The sequence below is a fragment of the Myotis davidii genome, unplaced genomic scaffold (assembly GCF_000327345.1).
Source record: "Myotis davidii unplaced genomic scaffold, ASM32734v1 scaffold812, whole genome shotgun sequence".
Classification (NCBI taxonomy): Eukaryota; Metazoa; Chordata; class Mammalia; order Chiroptera; family Vespertilionidae; genus Myotis; species Myotis davidii.
In genome coordinates this window covers 1,538,949-1,556,987 of record NW_006284238.1, presented here as the reverse complement: position 1 = coordinate 1,556,987, position 18,039 = coordinate 1,538,949, and the positions used below count along the sequence as shown (strand labels likewise).

The window sequence follows — 18,039 nt, the reverse complement described above, 5'->3', positions numbered from 1 at the left end:
GGCTTGATGATGGAAGTTAAATTGAATTAATAAATGTAATGCAATAAGCACTCAATAATACTAGCCATACATATGTGCTCCTTCAGAGGAAGGCCAGAAAGTAGTGGTTCAGTGCTACTTTGCCGCCAGAGAGCGTGATTTGGGATGGTATGAGAATATTTAACCCTAAACTTTTCTTTGGATTGTACTTGGTACATTATATGGATGCCTTTTATGGGTTTCAACTTATCATTGTTTTAGTTTATATTGGCCCATCTTTGAAATTTACATTGTAAATTAATTTGCGTTAAAGATCTGAAACTTAGTGTAAGTTTCATGCTGAATCATCATTTTAATTTTGTTGTATGAATACAAGAGTAGGAATACTAATTCCTGGGCGATCCCATTTTTAAAATAGGTTCCACTGTGATTCACTTAACACCCCACATAGAGCAAAATGTCACCAGAAAAGGATAACTGGTCAACCCGATGTAAACCAGGTCTTTAATCTCATGGGTTGTTGTATTAAAATCTTAGCAGGATTAAAGGATAAAAGTCGGAAAGGGAACGCTAACTATGAGGTATCCAAAAACCTAGGACAATTTGTAGACTAAAGCAATAATGGAATGGGTCCGGACAATGGCAGTTTTCATTTTTATTTTTACTTTTAAGCTGTGTTGAGTGCTAGCAGAAGCTCAAATGAGTGACACTTAGGGAAAGGAAAAACATCCCCCCTAGAATGTCTTTAAAATCTATAATAATAATATAATAATACAAAGTGCATCTGGGCATTGCCTTCTGCTGCGGCTCCTGTCTGGCTCTCATCCAGAACTTGTCAGGCTGCTCTTGAGTGCTGATGATTCATAGCCGAGCACCCTTTTATCTGAACGTTGCAGTGTCTTTTCTTTGTACTTTGGCAGTGATGTTACCTTGATGTTCAAAAATCTTTTAAAAGCAACACGGGCTTTGCTTGCATGCTGACAAATTGTTGTCTGCCGGTAATGAAGAAAAAGTAAACTTGGTTCTGTGATCATTGTAAATATACCGAAATAAATACTTTCCTTTTATTTGTTTGTTTGTTTTTAAAAGTTGGTAGTATTTTGAGATCCTCTCGCTGAAAAGTAATCTGACCATCTTTCTTTATTTCCCTTGTGTGACTCAGCATGCTGCTTTCCAAACGCAGGGGTCAGCTGGAGTTTTTGTACATCGTTTGATATTTGAGGAGAGATTTTTGGATTTTAAACAAGAGGAACATGAGGTTATTTTTATTTCTGTTGTGTGCTCTTACTGATGTTGTTTCAACGTCAATGTGTTATTATTACCCATTTGAATATGCTTTCACATATCCTGAGCTTAGTACCAGTGCTTCGCATTCACGTGGTGCTTTTCATACGTTTCCTCATCTCAGACTTGAAGCAGCCATGTGAGGTTTGCAAGGCAGGTTCTTATTATTATCCCAAAGTGCATATGAGGAAACGGAGGCTCAGGATGGCTTCTGACTCTCCCACTCGGGCTGCAGCAGAAACCAGTCTACTTACTCAAAATCAGCACTTCCCCTTTTATCATGTGCTATTTCAGAAAGGAATCTGGGCTTTGTCGGTGAAGATTTAACAGCTAGAGTGAAGGTAGTAGTATTTTTGAACATTGGTCACTACAGCCTATGGAAGGTCTTTTTTACATTTGGGTGCAGCATTTTTAAAATATATATATTTTTACTGATTTAAGAGAGGGAGAGAAAGATAGAAACATCAATGATGAGAGAGAATCATTGATTGGCTGCCTCCTGCATGCCCCACACTGGGGATCAAGCTCACAATCTAGGCATGTGCCTGACCAGAATTGAACCTCGACCCCCGGGTTCATAGGTCGATGCTCAACCACTGAGCAACACAGGCTGGGCTGGGTGCAGCATTTTAAGGAGAGCACTGGGAAACTGGAGGACCTGAGGGTCAAGAAACTAGAATAGTGAGGAGCCTGGGAAAGATACCAGAAATAACCAAAGGAATCAGGATTCTCCAGTCTGGAGAAAGGAGGACACAGAGCGATATAGCTGACGCCTCCAAATGTTTTATTGACTACCTGGTGGAAGAAGAATTAGATTTGTTCTTGGTAATTTCAGGCAGCAGAAGTAGGATCACTGGATGGAAATTACACAGAAGCAGATTTATACTCAATGTAAGAAGAGACGTTCTAACATTTTGAGATGTCAAAAAATGGAATAGACTAGCTCACCCTCACTGGAAGTGTTCACCCTGAGACTGTCTGACTTCAAGATGATACGACTTTATGGGTGTTGTATTTCAGCAGTAACACAATTTTATGATGAACCTTCTAAGAGCTCAGAGAAGAATTTCCTCACTAGCTAAAAACAGGATTTTTTTTTTTCCTAGCCTTTCCAACCTGGTTTTAGAAAGGTGTATGCATGCCAATTCCTGTTTCACATATTACTGGGTCCTGAGAAATACTGTTCAGTTGATGGGAAAGGCATACGATATTAGTTAAAACAAATATGCAAGGCTTTTGTTAGATAAGAATCGGAGCAGACTGTGGTGTGATGTGTGCAATGGTGTGTGTTTGCAAGCATTTTAACTATTTCAGGTTGAGATTTTTGCTATTTTCATGTGGCTTGTTAACTTTCATTACTCAGTAGTCCAGCCCTAGAACAGGACCTGTGATTAAAAGAAATGGGCAGAAAATCATTCAAATTTGATGGTTTCAATTTTCTTAATATAGAAAGGGACATGGCATTAAAAAAGAGAGAGATCAGATTTACTAAGGGAAATACCTAACTAGAATCCGAAGGTTCCATCCCAAGTGTAGCTCAGTCACTCACTGCTTCATCATTATGCCTTTCAGGGTGGCAAACTTTTTGACTGGAGGGCCACAATGGGTTCTTAAACTGGACCGGAGGGCTGGAACAAAAGCATGGATGGAGTGTTTGTGTGAATTAATATAAATTCAAAGTAAACATCATTACATAAAAGGGTACGGTCTTTTTTTTCAATAGTTTTATTCATTTCAAAGGGGCCGGATCCGGCCCGCGGGCCGTAGTTTGCCCACGGCTGCCATAGGTTTTTATTCCTCTAACATGTACTAGTACATCTTGTTCTAGGAGTTTTCTTCCCAGCTTTTAAACTTTATGACTCTAATTCTCCCGGTTTGCATAGAAAATTGAGAATGATCTCAATTATCACAAAAACAATTCAGTCATTTATTTGTTCTTTAAATTATTTATTCATTTATTCAAAAATACTTATGAAATGAAACACTATGTTAGAAATGAGAAAACCTTGCTCCAGCATATGTGATTTTAAGGATGAAAGGAAAACAGCAAATCAGGATCTTTAGTACTTAAAATGAATGTGAAGGATTCCACTTGTAGGGTATTTTGAAACAAATAGAGTAGCATTCCTCTGTACCATGGCGTGTTGTTTCTTTGATTTCAAACAGTAACATTTCAAACCAGGCCCCGAATCACAAGGCATGCGACAACAGCAAGTTATAGTAAATCTTTTAGTGCAGGCAGTGTTAATGGTTCAACCACCGACTCCAAACTGAAAGCCTTTCCTGTATGAATAATCTCAGCCGTTCCTTCTCCCCACAGATTCCAGCGGGGCGACTACCACATTGACGTCTGCATCAATGACTATCTGGATGTCTTCTGCCCTCACTACGAGGACTCGGTCCCAGAAGATAAGACGGAGCGTTACATCCTCTACATGGTGAACTTTGATGGCTACAGTGCCTGCGACCACACTTCCAAAGGGTTCAAGCGATGGGAATGTAACCGGCCTCACTCTCCAAATGGACCACTGAAGTTCTCCGAGAAATTCCAGCTCTTCACGCCCTTTTCTCTAGGATTTGAGTTCAGGCCAGGCCGGGAATATTTCTACATCTGTGAGTATATGCAGATTTATCATGTGGCGGGGCAGCTGGGGGAATCCAGAGTAATTTTTTACCCATGTTCCAGAGAATTGCAGCGAGCTGGACTCCGCATCCCAGATGTCTCCTTGTAAATGCATACATCAGGGTCCCTAGATACATTAGCCAGGAATTGAGAGCACAAATTAGATTAAAGACACAGCGCCTCTCCCCCTATGAAATTGCATGTCAGCCTGTTCAGTGAACCACTGCTGACTTGTATTTCTTTTAAATGAAAATTGCTAGGACTTCTCCAAACCTGAGGGGGGGCGGGGGAGGAGAAGAAATTCCTGAAAAAAAAATTAACGGAAATAATTAAATTTACATGGCTTAGAGTCATTGGATTTCTTATTCAGGTGTCAGCAATATCCTTTCAGTCATCCACATTTTCAGCGGAGAAAGCCAGCCCTCCTGCAAATGTCAGTATGCTGACGATAAATACTCTCTTTGCACCAAGGAGGAAAGATGATTATTAAGAGCAGCTGTGTCTTTAAACAGGAAAGAGCCTAAAGAAGGATCTAGAAAGGGTTCCAAGGGAACTGGTGTGTGTTTCCCACCTGTGAACATTCAGCGACCCTGTCCTGAGAGAGCGCTAAAACTTTCTCAGCAGACCTCGCTTCATCACATTGCCATGGCCTTCTATTTCTCCATCATATACACCATCACTTCTTCAGGCATCATACTAGTCATAGATTCCAGACAACCACTTCCGGAACCTCTGTGCATACGTCACCTGAGATTGTGTTATAATGCAAATTTCTGCTTGGGGGTCGTCCGAGATTCAGTAGGTCGTCCGGTGAGGGCGATGCTTCTGGGGTTATAGGTCATATCTAATTTAGGCAGCCTGCTGTGTCTCTGTCTGAACTTTCCTTTAACTAATACCAAATTTTTAAGTGATTTGGCCTTTCCCACATGTTTTCACTGTCAGCTGAAGGAGTTAAAAGTTTATTTGTTTAAAATTACATTTATTGAACAGTACACCGTGGCTCAGAAGTGTTGGGGGATGCAAGAGGAACAGACACTCCCGGTCCTCAAGGGTGACTGTCTAGTGAGGAGCAGCCTTGTCCAGAGGCAGTGACAGTGTAAATAGACAATTGCTGAATGAAGATGAATGCAGGGAGCAGTGGGACCCTGGCGGAGGTTGCACCTCACCTGCCTGAAGAATCTGGGTGCACAGCTGTTCATGGTGTGTAGCAATCCCAGCGATACCACCCTGTGTGCTGAGCACTGATTTTTCAACTGCTTGCCAGACCTGCAAGATGAAAAACATTCCTGTTCTCATTTCTCCAATTCAAGTGTCCCCACTCTCTCCTGGCCCACATGTTTTAAGTGTACAAGGACTTCCAGCTCCCTTTCTTCTGCAGAAGCAGAATGTTATAAGCTGGATTTCCCCACCACAAGGGCACGCTCACTTACATTGGAATTGAATTTAGAAAGGAAATGGAACAGCACCAGTCTTATTATTTCAGTGCATATTTCAGCCCTTAGTCATGAGAAAACATGTGAGAGCCTTGATACTATCTCACCTTCCATCCATAAAATAAGGAGGGCGGGGGTAAGGGGGAGAGAGCAACCAAAGGACTTGTATGCATATAAGCCTAACCAATGGACACAGACACCAGGGGGGTGAGGGCATGCGTGGGGGTGGGGGGCAATAGGGGAATAAGGGCACATATGTAATACTTTAATAAAGAAAAAAGAAAAGGGATATTGAGTCCCACGGATGGAGGAAACAGTGACTTCGCACGTTCTCAGGCAGCAGGCTCTTGCCTTTTGCCAATTTTTCACTTTGTGAAAGAATCTCATCCAGCATGTGAGAACAGGAAAGAGGAGGACTTCAGTTGTGGACAGCAACTCATGAATTGCCTGACTCTAACATATCATACCAATACAGGAGGAAGTTACTGCATTTCCAGATTTTCATATTGGTTTCTCGGGTCAAAAAACAACCACAAAAGCAAACCCCAAAGTGAGTAGAGTGCACTAAGATGGGAAACATACTCACCATCTAACTGGCTGATTGTATGATTATTAGAAATTATAGAATCCATTGAGGTTCATAAGCAAGATGTTATTATTCAAATATACTCAGTGCTTATGACTCGTTTTTCCTCATTTGTGCTTAAATTCAATATTTCACTAAAAACCATTATGTGTCTTCTATAACATTCATTTAACGGAGTCATTTAACTGTCAAGGGCTCCTGTCAAAGTAATTGTTCCAAACTGCTTCAAAATATCAGGAGCTTTTTGCTGTTCAGCTGAGTTTAACCTGAATTACATTTTTTAATGAAAGGTAAAATAGCACAGAATTAGCGGTGAGGAGATGTTCATCTACAGGAAGCATGGTGGCCTGGAGTCGGTGAAATTGAATTTTTAACCATGTGTTAGAACCACACGTGCACCCTCCCCTGTCTTTTTAGTAGTGAAAGGGTTTCCTCTCGTTCTCTCACTGCTGAGAGCTGAGTGGCAGAGCTGTGGGGAAGTCTTAAAGACGTTTAATATACTCTGGTCATAATTAAACTAAAGAAGTCTTAGGGGAGAATTGGCCCTCAGTTGAATTCTCTCTCTTCTAATGTGTGTGGAATGAACAACATGACTGGGAAACGGCTCTTTTCACAATTACTGTGTCACAAGAAGCTCTATTGCTGATCCCAGGAACAGGCTGACTACCCACCGGTCAGTTTTATAAAATGTTCTTACCAGGCCAGGGGTGTATTTCAGCTCTTCGCAGCCTTAAAACCTCTTCCAAGTTTTCCAAGAGAAAAAGGAAAGCTATTGCCTAAAGTAGACAGCCTTAGGGTACACTAGAGGAAGGGTTACATTTAGTGGTGACTGTGAACCGAAATTCAGACGTAAACTTGAACTTGTGGGAAGGGAAGAGGAGTAGCCCATAACAGGGTATCCACCTCATCACTTAGAGAGGACACCCGTTCGAGAGTTCTTATCAAGTTCAGCTTTATCCTCAACAAGATTTATTGCCTTCTTCATTTCGTTGAGGCATGCCAAATTAAGAAATAGTCGTTGAAAATATCTCATATGAAGTTTCCAATTTACTTTACTTAAAAATAAAGTATTCTTCACAATTCCAGATCCTGTATTTGTCCCAAGAATGACTCTGTGCTATGTCCTCCTTGCCTTGGGAACAGGCAGTCTATTAAGTTGTGACAATAAGGGATTGTTGCTACGGCAGACTGAGCCCATTCTCGAATCTGACATACACTGTTTTTAGTCTACAGGAGTTATTTTGGGAAGTGATTGGCATACTAAATTAGAGAAGGTCGGTGGTATTTCTATCAGTGATAGATTTACAGAACTGCCTGCGAATAGGTTATGGCAATAGAGACTTCCTAAGGCAAAGAACAATTTTAGAATTTCAAAAATACTCATTTTAGAAATGATTTTCATAAATTTGAACCAATGAGAACAGGTTTGAAAGAAGTTTTGCTGTTGCTGTTTTTAGATTAGAAGAGGCAAAGGAAAATAAAGAAGGCACCATACGTTGTCTTTGTAAGTCAGTAGGAACACTGATCTAGAATGTCCTCCTCTGTAAAGTAAGGCAGCCTGAGTCCCAGGCCCTGCTCTTGACTTCACTGGCTGTACGAGCTTGGGTAAACCATTCAATCTCTCTGGGTTTCCAACTCCATGTTGGTAAGATAATGTGGTTATAATAGATCAGCCGTTCTCGACCTGTGAGTCACGACCCCTTTGGGGGTCGAACGACCCTTTCACAGGGGTCGCCTAAATACATCCTGCATATCAGATATTTGCATTATGATTCATAACAGTAGCAACATTACAGTTAGGAAGTAGCAACGAAAATAATTTTATGGTTGGGGGTCACCACAACATGAGGAACTATATTAAAGGGTCGCGGCATTAGGAAGGCTGAGAACCACTGCAATAGATAATTGCAAACGTTTCTTGAGCTTTAATATCCCAATGTTACCCTATTTTACCGAAGGGTCTGCACCACTAGGGTAAGAGAGAACATCTGTAAAATGACCCAGCCTAATGCCTTTTCTTTACTTAGTAGGTGTTCAGTATGTGCCAGTTAAAGGGTAATTAGGGGAAATGCAGAGTGGAGAGGCCTATTGGGTATTAGAATTATGTCCTGTTTAAACCACCGTCCCCTGTGGTCTCCACTAGTGCAGCCGATGCCTATCTGTTTTCTCACTGGATCACCACCCCGTCAAAGCCCCCCAGTGACTGACTTCCTGCCTCGCCAAGACAAAAGCCAGTCTCTAACCTGGGCAACATGGTCCTCCTGGGCAGGTCCTCCTCTCTTCCCTGCCTTTGGCCTCTCTTCTCTTACCACTCGCGCTTCTCCCTGTTGTCTGCTCCAGCGCCTGCCCGCATACCTGTCCATGCCCCAGACAGCAGGAACTCGGCACTTTCTCTTCTCTCTGCCGGGGATCTCATTGCGCAGGCATCCATGTCCTTGGCTCTCACTGCCTTTAGTCTACATTAAAAAAAGTATCAGACAGGCCCCTCTGCCCTCCCTGTGTAAAGATAACACCTCTGTCATCCTCTACACTTTTACCCTACATTATTTTTCCTCAGGCACTCATCACCCCTCCCCCCGCCCGCATTAGATATTTCTGCTCTATGCCCATATTATATCGTTTGGCATGTGGTAAACGTTTAATAAATGAAGATAACTAGTGTTTACATAGCACTTCCTCTGTCCCAGGCACTGTTCTGTGTACCCTACAATTTTCAAAACAGCAATTCGAGGTAATGTTCTTCCCATTTTATAGGTGAAGAAACTGAGGCACAGAAAAGTTAGGTAACTACATGGATAAGAAAGGCTGATCTGAGAGGAAATTAAGTGAATAAGCAACTAAAAGGAAATGAAGAGATAAAGTCCTAGGTATCAAATGATGAAAAAGGAAAAAATATATTCTAATTAGCACTACTGTTTAGAAAATATTACTTACAAACTGCTAGAAATGCAAATGAGATTAAGTATCGAGATATATTTTAAACACATGTATGCATTTTCAGCTCTCTAAAGGATAGTTTTCTGTCTCCAAAAGAAAGTTCAACTGTATCATCCTAGATGATTGACCCTTTTAATATGATAACATCAGAAGCCAGAAGAGTTGTATTTTCAAAGAAATTCTTTTTAAGATACTCAGCAGGTGGAATCAGGGTTCCACACTTGATTCAGAAATGAGTGAGCTTTAATGAGAGACTTACAATAGGAAGAGAAATGGCATTTGCTGAAATTGATACTAAAACGACAGATAATTACTCAAGCATTTGCTGTATCTGAAGTATAGCTGATATTCTTCAAAAGATATTCAGAGTTCAGATACTTGATAGTCACAGCACCCAGATGGAAATCAGGGGTTTCTGAGAGATTACTAGGGAATGCACCCTCCCCCGATTATTGGTGAGTAAACTTGAATACACATGTTTATTCCTTTATATTGATAAGGTGATAGAAGTACAGAGCTAAACATTCCATTTCTTTGGTACTAAAATCTCCGAAATCTCATTAATGAAAAGAACTTTTAGGGGAGCTAAAGACTTCTTTTTCAGTCTTTTTCGGATGCATATTTTTCAAAATTAGAAAACCATAGGGGTAGTCTATGTTACTATGGGCATCATTCCTAAACCCATAGCCTACAACAACTTGAATGCTTGGTGGTTAACTGCTAATTCTCTGCTTTATGCCCTTAAATGAAAAGTTTATAGTCTTAACTTGTGATGAAGTTTTAATATGCACTACACAATTTTTTTGAAACTGACAAAATAAGTAACCCAAATTCTTGAGATATTTTATTGAATTGACCAAGATTAGCTTCAGAAATCATTTGTTTGTACAAAATAGCCATTGATTATTCTTTAAAATGTATGAGTATTCAAGCAAATCCAGAGACTGCTAATGTAAAGAAAGTCCTTCTCTTGCCAGTTGAATGTGTCCCAAAAGCTTATTCACAGGTGAGTTGTTTAGAACTTAGAGCGTAGCTTCTCAGAGAAGTGTTTGTCAAATCAGGCCCGCTCTCCATTGCATAGGGAATCTACTTAACCGTAATATTGATGTAAAACTATATATTCTAAACAAAAAAATAGTAGAAAACAGTATGTAGAAAACTTGTTCAATAAATGGTTGTCAAATGAATAAATGTCAGAATAGTAAACGAAATAGAACAAAAATTACTTTTTTAAAATTTCTTATATGCTGGTGTTTGAGAAAAGCAGGTAAATTAGAAGCCCTAGTTTTACTGTATCCACTACATCAGTTCTCTGGTTTCTTAAAAATGTTTTGATCTTATGCTGGGAATACATTACATCAGAGGAGGGAATGGACATCATTTTTTAAGGGCACCAACTCTGGTAAATGCAGCTTTGAGCTCAAATCCTTATATACTCTTCATAGTTGTGTGACTTTGGATAACTGAACGTCATCAAACCTCACTTCCTTCATCTGTAAAATGGAAGTATAGTAATACTTTATCACAATTTTTCTTATTTCCAAGACTCAATTAAGGAAATATTTTTTCTCTTCACTCAGTGTTGATCAGTCGGTTGGGCATCATCCCATGCACCAAAAGGTTGCTGGTTTGATTCTGGTCCAGGCATATGCCTGGGTTGCAGGCTAGATCCCTGGTGGGAGGCATGCAGGAGGCAGCTGATCAATGTTTCTCATTCCCTTCCTCTCTTAAAATTTTTTTCAAGGACCAATTGACTATCAAATAGATAACTTCAATTATTCATATACAGAAATGTTTGCATCCTAGGAAAATGTAAGGCAACTGGAATAGTCCATATTGATAGTTTAGTAAAAAAAAATTCATAAATGTTACCCTAACCGGTTTGGTTCAGTGGATAGAGCATAGGCCTGTGGGCTAAAGGGTCCTGTGTTCGAGTCCGGTCTAGGGCACCTGCCTGGGTTGCAGGCTCAATCCCCAGTGTGGGGCATGCAGGAGGCAGCCAATCAGTGATTCTCTCTCCCTCCCCCCTCTCTGAAATCATTAAAAAAAATTCATAAATACCTAGTAAAGATTCACAGTTTAGGTCCATGCCTATCTTCCAAAGGAATTATATGCTAGGATTGCATATGCCCAGAAAGGGAGTCTTCATTGCCTTTGAGATGTCTGGTTTTACAGCAGCTTACTCTAATAATCCTATTTAATAAAAGAGTAATATGTAAATTAACTGTCACTCCGTGACAAAGGTGGAGTGTCCATAGTGGCCAGGGCGGGAAACTGGCGGCTTTGCCCCAGCAATGTGAGTGAAACATCAGTGCCCCGGCCGTGTGGAGGAGGGGAGGGGAGGAGAGGGGCCTCAGGCCGGAGGCTGGGGGGTGGAGGGGCCCCGGTGCACGGAGGGATGCTGGCATCATTGCAGGCCGGGCTGAGGGACTACCCCCCTGCCCCGTGCACGAATTTTGTGCACCGGGCCTCTAGTCTACATTAATAATTATTTGGGTCCTGATGGTTCATACCAATCACCTTTTTTTTTCTGAGTTTTCTTATTGAAATAGAAGAGTGTCAAGCAGCACATTTATCAAAGCAGAAAGTAATCTTTTCCATCTTTCAGAGTCTTTTCTCTTTCAGGGGAGGTGACCTGTAAGTACAAGGTACTTCCTTAAAATGATCAACTCAATGTTTGCTTCAGCATGTTGAAAAAATGTTTTGGGTTACTGGAGTCTTAGCATTAAATGCTCTAACATATACTTCTGCTGAGATTCTAGGGGTTTATAACTGAAATTTCTGTAAGGACTGTCTATCTACTAGTTTTCTCCCTGTGTCTTTCTTAGTAGGTGGACTCAGATCATGGTATTCAGCAAAGCATATTTGTATTAATACAGAAGGGAGTTGAAGGGCAGTATTAGGAAATTTATAAATTTTAATATCTTTATAGTGAAAAAGAATGAATATGGCACAAATATCAAATAGTAATTGCTCAGATATAGATACAAAGTATATTTTAGTCACTAAAAGCTATGAAGATTGTTGTTGCTTTTTAAGTTTTGGGTTTATTTTTTTAGTTTTTTTCTCTTTTTTTTTTCTAAACATACAATGGAACATTTTTTCTCCACTTGGACACTGAAAGTTTGTCTGGGACTATATCAGATTACTTCCTGAAAATAGTCATTCTCTTGCCTTTATATATTTCCCATGGTCTTTAGAGAGCCTGCAAGAATGCCTGTTTATTTAAAGAATGAGTTTCAGAGAATTGTGTTTGTTTCAAGTCGTCCCTAGCCATCTTTTAGGAAAGCATGAATGGATTTCAAGGGCTCTTCAATGAAGGTTAAATAAAGAACAAGAAAGAGGATATTTAGAGACTTCGGGATATTTTTCTGTGTTAATTGTAAGTTTCTCTTCTGAAAACAGTTGTTTATAGCCGGGTGCCCTGTTACAAGAATGCTCAGCTCAGCATGGCTGGGGCTCGGCAGGCATGTCCCCCAGCACGTTTCAGATAGTCTAGGTAAAATCAAAGATCAGAGAGGCAGTTAATAGGAACACGGGGTATTTGAAAACACTTTATTATTTTGCAAATTTTGGGCAATATTATTTGGTCATGTAGGGAGAATTTTATTTAATTTAAATAATATATTTTTTATTGATATCAGAGAGGAAGGGAGAGAGAGAGAGAGCGAGAGAGAGAGAGAAACATCAATGCTAAGAGAGAATCATTGATCTGCTGCCCCCTGCATGCCCCTACTGGGGATTAAGCCTGCAATCCAGGCATGTGCCCTGACCAGGTATCAAACTGTGGCCCCCTGGTTCAGAAGTCGACACTCAACTACTGAGCCACACTGGCCGGGCTAGTAAGGAGAATTTTAAAAAGAAATGCATGCCCTGTTAAATGACTTAAGGATGAGGTACTGTTAAGGAGAATCAGAGAAATGAAGGCCAAATACATCTGTGAAAAGGAAAATTGAGCAAACATCACTGCTTCATAGAATTTGACTTGGGGGCATTCTTAAAATTTGCAAGGGGAACCTTAAAAGCTATTGAGTAATCGGGGCCTGACGGAAATTCATGATATCAGTCATAAGAAACTGAAGACTCCTATTCTTCCCATTATTTGAATGTTTCAAAGGCTGCGGCACTCAGATAAGAAGCTTGAGAACCAAAGACTTTTTCTTTGTGCTCCTTTTACGAATTTAAAATGCCACTATAAGACGGGAACCATGTAGTGTCTGGCCTCCGAGGGGGAAGAAGGACTTATGTCACCTTTTGCTTCCTGTCCCCCCACTGAGACTAAGTGCCGAAATGGAAACAAATTAAAGGATTGTTCTTTTTATCCCTAAATGTCAAAAGTGGCCACATCTCCAAGAGAAATAATGCACCTGATTAATTGTGTAATTTCACGGGGAAGCAGTAATTCTCAGCCTTATAAACATGTACTGTACTAATTTGATTTCAGAGTTAACTGAAAACAGTTTAATGAGCTCCTGCATTGTTGTGTGTGTGTGTGCACAGAGCAGATGCCAAGAGAAAGGGAAATAACACGCCAGTGACACTTGGAATAACTGTTTATACTTCATTGACTTCGGGTTGTCAGCATGCTATTCTCTGTGTTTCCCTTAGTAACTTATTAAGGCAACCGAACTCCAGTGTGATGCTGTCTAAGTGTCATTTATTGTAAATTACACAAGCATGCACACGCCAAATGCATAGTCAATCTTTGGAGAAAAAAAAATACGTCCTCACTTAGACAACCAGAACACCATCCACACAGCCTGCACACAGGGCAAAAGGCTGCTCCCTGTCGGAAGAGTAGCATTGGTCTTTCATCGGAAGAAATACTATTTCTCCAGATTCCTCCACTCATCCATTCTTGCTCTATTTTAACAGAACGGTTGCGTAAGTCTTGGTTTGAAAGTTGTCATACAGCCTCACAGCAGGCTTATATTATCTACAGAGTTCTTTATGAGGAAGTATAAATCACCACAAATGAGACTTTTCACAGCCAGAGATATGTAGAAATGTGTGTCAGTGCTTTGCTGGCTTGCTAAAAAATATCTCTAGGCTCCAAAGCTCGCTCACAACTCATCCCCGCTCCCTACCCTTTTGGGAAGCAATTCTCAAAACTTGAGATTTATGGTCGAGAGAGCTGATAGTGGCTATAAAGTTTTCTATTTTCTCTTTTCTTTAATATTAATGCAGAGAGCAAGGCATTGTCATTCATTATTTTAGTTCATGAGTATCCTGTGGGCTTGAAATCTGATTTCTGGGGACATGGTTACCTCTGTTTAATAGGGGAATAAGTGGAGTTTGGCAACAGGTTTCCTTTCCGCTGGATATTTTTAGGCAGATTGTAGGAAACCCACGTTAGGAACAGGGCTTTAATAAATATATATGCTATGTTCAGGTTTGGTTTTAAAATTTAAACTTTACAAAATATGAATTCATTCTGAGCTCTCAAAGTAAAATATCATGAATTGGAGAACCGCCAGCCAGTCTATTGTTGTTAGAAATTGGAATATCTTTTCATTTTACTATTTTCAGAGATGGACACCATTTCCAACTAGCTCTGTCTATATTGATGTTAGGTGAGATTTCATTTACAGTTAGCGTTCCCTTTTGCTTCCAAGTTTTTCAAAACATATAATGTCTCTGAATCATTAAAAAATAATACATGTTGCCCTGGCTGGTTTGGCTCGGTGGATGGTGAGTCGGCCTGCGGACTGGGGGGTCCTAGGTTCGATTCCTGTCGGGGGCGTGTGCCTTGGTTGCGGGCACATCCCCAGTGGGGAGTGTGTAAGAGGCAGCTGATCGATGTTTCTCTCTCATCGATGTTTCTGGCTCTCTGTTCCTCTCCCTTCTTCTCTGTGGAATGTCAGTGAAATGTATTTTGAAAAAAAAAATAATACATGTTGATATTAATTTAAACTTGTCCAAATTTTAGTAGCACCAATATCTGGCTTCTAATGTAAATTTGCTTACTCTAATTTGTTGAGCAAAATTTCTCCTTTAAGTCCATTGTGGACTGCTTGAAGTTCTTGCTATATACGCCAAGGGCAGTTCAATTAATTTTGAGACCGTGCAAAAAATGCTGAAATGATTTAAATGGAGTATAGCTGTTATTGTTATAAAGGCTTACTCAGACTTTGACTAATAATTTCTCCCCTAACATTTGTTGATAATCATAATTCTAGTGATTTGGCATTTATTGCAAGTTTACTGTGTGCCGGACACTGTATTAGCATTATACATGTTCTAACTCGTTGAATCTTCATCTGTAATTATCCCTCACATATAGATGAGAAACAGAGGCTGAGAGAAGATAAGTAACTTGCCCAAAGTTTTTGTATTTTATAATGAAGTCAGGATTCGAACCCATGTGGTTTGAGTCTACGTCTTTATTCACTTACTTCATAATACATATTTTAAAAGAAGTTAAAAGGAGATAGATTTCAAGCACCCTTGTAAGTCATTCTATAACTCCTACCTACACCCTGGAATTTAAGGCAGACCCTGTTCAAAAAACTGACTAACGTGACTTAAAGAGGAACGTTTCATATTAGCTTATCCTTGAGATTCACACCCTTAGGAGGTGTATGGGTTTTTAAAACAAAGGAGAATGCCATTGGATGGTGTGTGGGGTCAGAACATGAGGGCATGATAACATGGGCCCTTCATTCTCCCCACCTCAATTGTGACGAAGACATTTAGTGAATAGCAATGTCTATTCGATCGCTGTCATCGGGGACACGCCTCTGGTGGTTACTAAAAATTCTTTGCTCCTGTGCGCTGCGGTCCCGCCCTGTGCTCGCACTTGCTGCCAGTGCTGGCCCCGTTCGCACCCACTCCTGGCGCAAGCCCCAATCGCTCTGCACCATCAGTGGGTGCAAGAGGGGTCGGCACCGTCAGCATGTGGGAGCAGTGGGAGCAGGGCTGCTGGCAGATAGGGGACCAGGGACCAAGGTGGGAGGGGCTGGGTGGGGGCACGGAGGATGGGCTGAGATCCGCCCCTGTGCTCACTGCAGTCTCACAGCCCACAGTTCCTTTCAATGTGCGTGAATTCGTGCACTGGAAGTACCCTGAGTTGTTTTTTTCAGAAGTGTAAATGTGGTGATCAGAACCGGTAGCACGGGGAAGGCATCGGTGGATATACTGCAAAACCTCACCGCCGACTGTCTCAATATCACAGCTTGTTAATAGGACATGTTGGCAATTGTCTTACCTTGTCCTTCAGCTGCACAGTGGCTAGAAACGGTCATTTCCATTATTATAGTTGTTGTATTACTGTTATTACTTAAAATCTACCCGTTTTTCTCAGACTTGAGGTTATTACACATTCCCACACATTCAAGAAAGAGGAGTAGAGGTTTTACAAGGGGGAGTGCCAAATTTGAGAACATGTAACAATTGAAATCTTTCAAATGAAGTTCAGGAATTATGGCAGCCGAGTGCAGGCCCCACATTTTACACAGGGGAGGTCATGCTCTGGTTCATGAGGGCACTTGGCAGAGTTGGGGAGACCACCCGGCAGCCTTCAGAGAACAAGCGTCACACGGCTCCCTGCACTCTCTCACCTGTCTCCCCTGTGCTGGTGAGGGAATCAGAAGAGCTCAGACTCGGGGGTCAATGAAAACTTGGGTCTGACTGGGATGAAAGGAGAGGACTTGGAAAACAGAACTCTATAGGTGGGGCCAGATTGTGGAGAGCCGTCAGTTCTGGTCTGAGGAATCTGGAACTTTTCTAGCAGGCCATAGGAAGCAGTACGTTTTTGAAGGTGATACTGATCTGGGCCTCATCATATAAATACATTGAAATAAATTGTGTTAGGGCTGGATGCTGACTGATTACATAATAACTAGGGGCCTAGTGCACGAATTCATGCACATTGAAAGGAACTGTGGGCTGTGAGACTGCAGTGAGCACAGGGGCGGGTCTCAGCCCATCCTCTGTGCCCCCATCCAGCCCCTCCCACCTTGGTCCCTGGTCCCCTATCTGCCGGCAGCCCTGCTCCCACTGTTCCCACATGCTGACAGTGCTGGCCCCTCTTGCACCCGCTGCTGGGGCAGAGCGATTGGGGCTTGCGCCAGGAGTGGGTGCGAATGGGGCCGGCACTGGCAGCAGGTGCGAGCGCAGGGCAGGACCACGGGCCAGGAGCAAAGAATTTTTAGTAACCACCAGAGGCTTGTCCCGATGACAGCGACCAGCACCCCGCCTTGGTCTGGCGCCCCTGTTCACCTGCTCCACCATCCCGATGCAGCCGACGCCTGCCATGTTCTGCGCTCTGCCACCTGCTGCTGATGCCTGCCATGTTCTGTGTCCACCCCCTGGTGGTCAGCACACATCAGAGCGACTGGTTGTTCAGTTGTTCTGCTGTTGGGTCTATTTGCATATTAGCCTTTTATTATATAGGATAGCTATCATGTAGTGAACACTTTCCTGTTACATAAGTTTACCTATACAATCTTATCCATACCTTATTGCAACTATGTGTTAGAGTCCAGGGGTGGGCAAACTTTTTGACTCGAGGGCCACAATGGGTTCTTAAACTGGACCGGAGGGCCGGAACAAAAGCATGGATGGAGTGTTTGTGTGAACTAATATAAATTCAAAGTAAACATCATTACATAAAAGGGTACAGTTTTTTTTTTTTTAGTTTTAGTTTTATTCATTTCAACCGGGCTGGATCCGGCCCGCGGGCCGTAGTTTGCCCACGGCTGTTAGACACTATTATTGTCCCTACTTCACAGATGAGAAATCTGACCCACAATCGCGTCTGTCTAAAATCTCCCTCTTCCTGTGCAGTGGAGTCCTGTTGAGCAAAGGCTTTCTGACTCCAGAGTTCACGCTTGTAGCTCTTTTCCATGTATAGCAAGTAATATTCAGAAACTTATTCCAAAAATAGTCCTGGTACTTATGAAGAAATTATTCTAATCTCAGGGACAGTTAACACCCTTTATCCGAATTTCCATTGTTTCTGTATCGCTTTCAGCTTCTTTGCCATGGCTGCAGAGTTTTATTTACTTTTTATTTTTTTGGCATAGCTTTGATGATGTTTTATTAAGTGAAATTGCTAAATCAATAACATTTGCTGGATTATTAATTCAGTCAAAAAGCAGGATTTCTGACCTTTTGATATGAATTGTTAGTTTATTATTAAAGTTCATTGTAGAAGATTTATTGCAGCTATTTCCTGAAATACTTATTTTTAAAAT

General features: G+C 41.3%; 1 protein-coding gene across 3 annotated transcripts in view; it reads left to right on the top strand.

Moving 5' to 3' along the window:
• Nucleotides 1-18,039, top strand: part of EFNA5 (ephrin-A5) — a 277,501-nt gene that overhangs the window by 225,476 nt on the left and 33,986 nt on the right. For all 3 annotated transcript variants that reach the window (XM_006754260.2, XM_006754259.2, XM_015568399.1), the window contains exon 2: nucleotides 3,584-3,876. In XM_006754260.2, coding sequence (XP_006754323.1) covers nucleotides 3,584-3,876 — 293 coding nt within the window. The remainder of the gene's footprint in view (nucleotides 1-3,583; nucleotides 3,877-18,039) is intronic.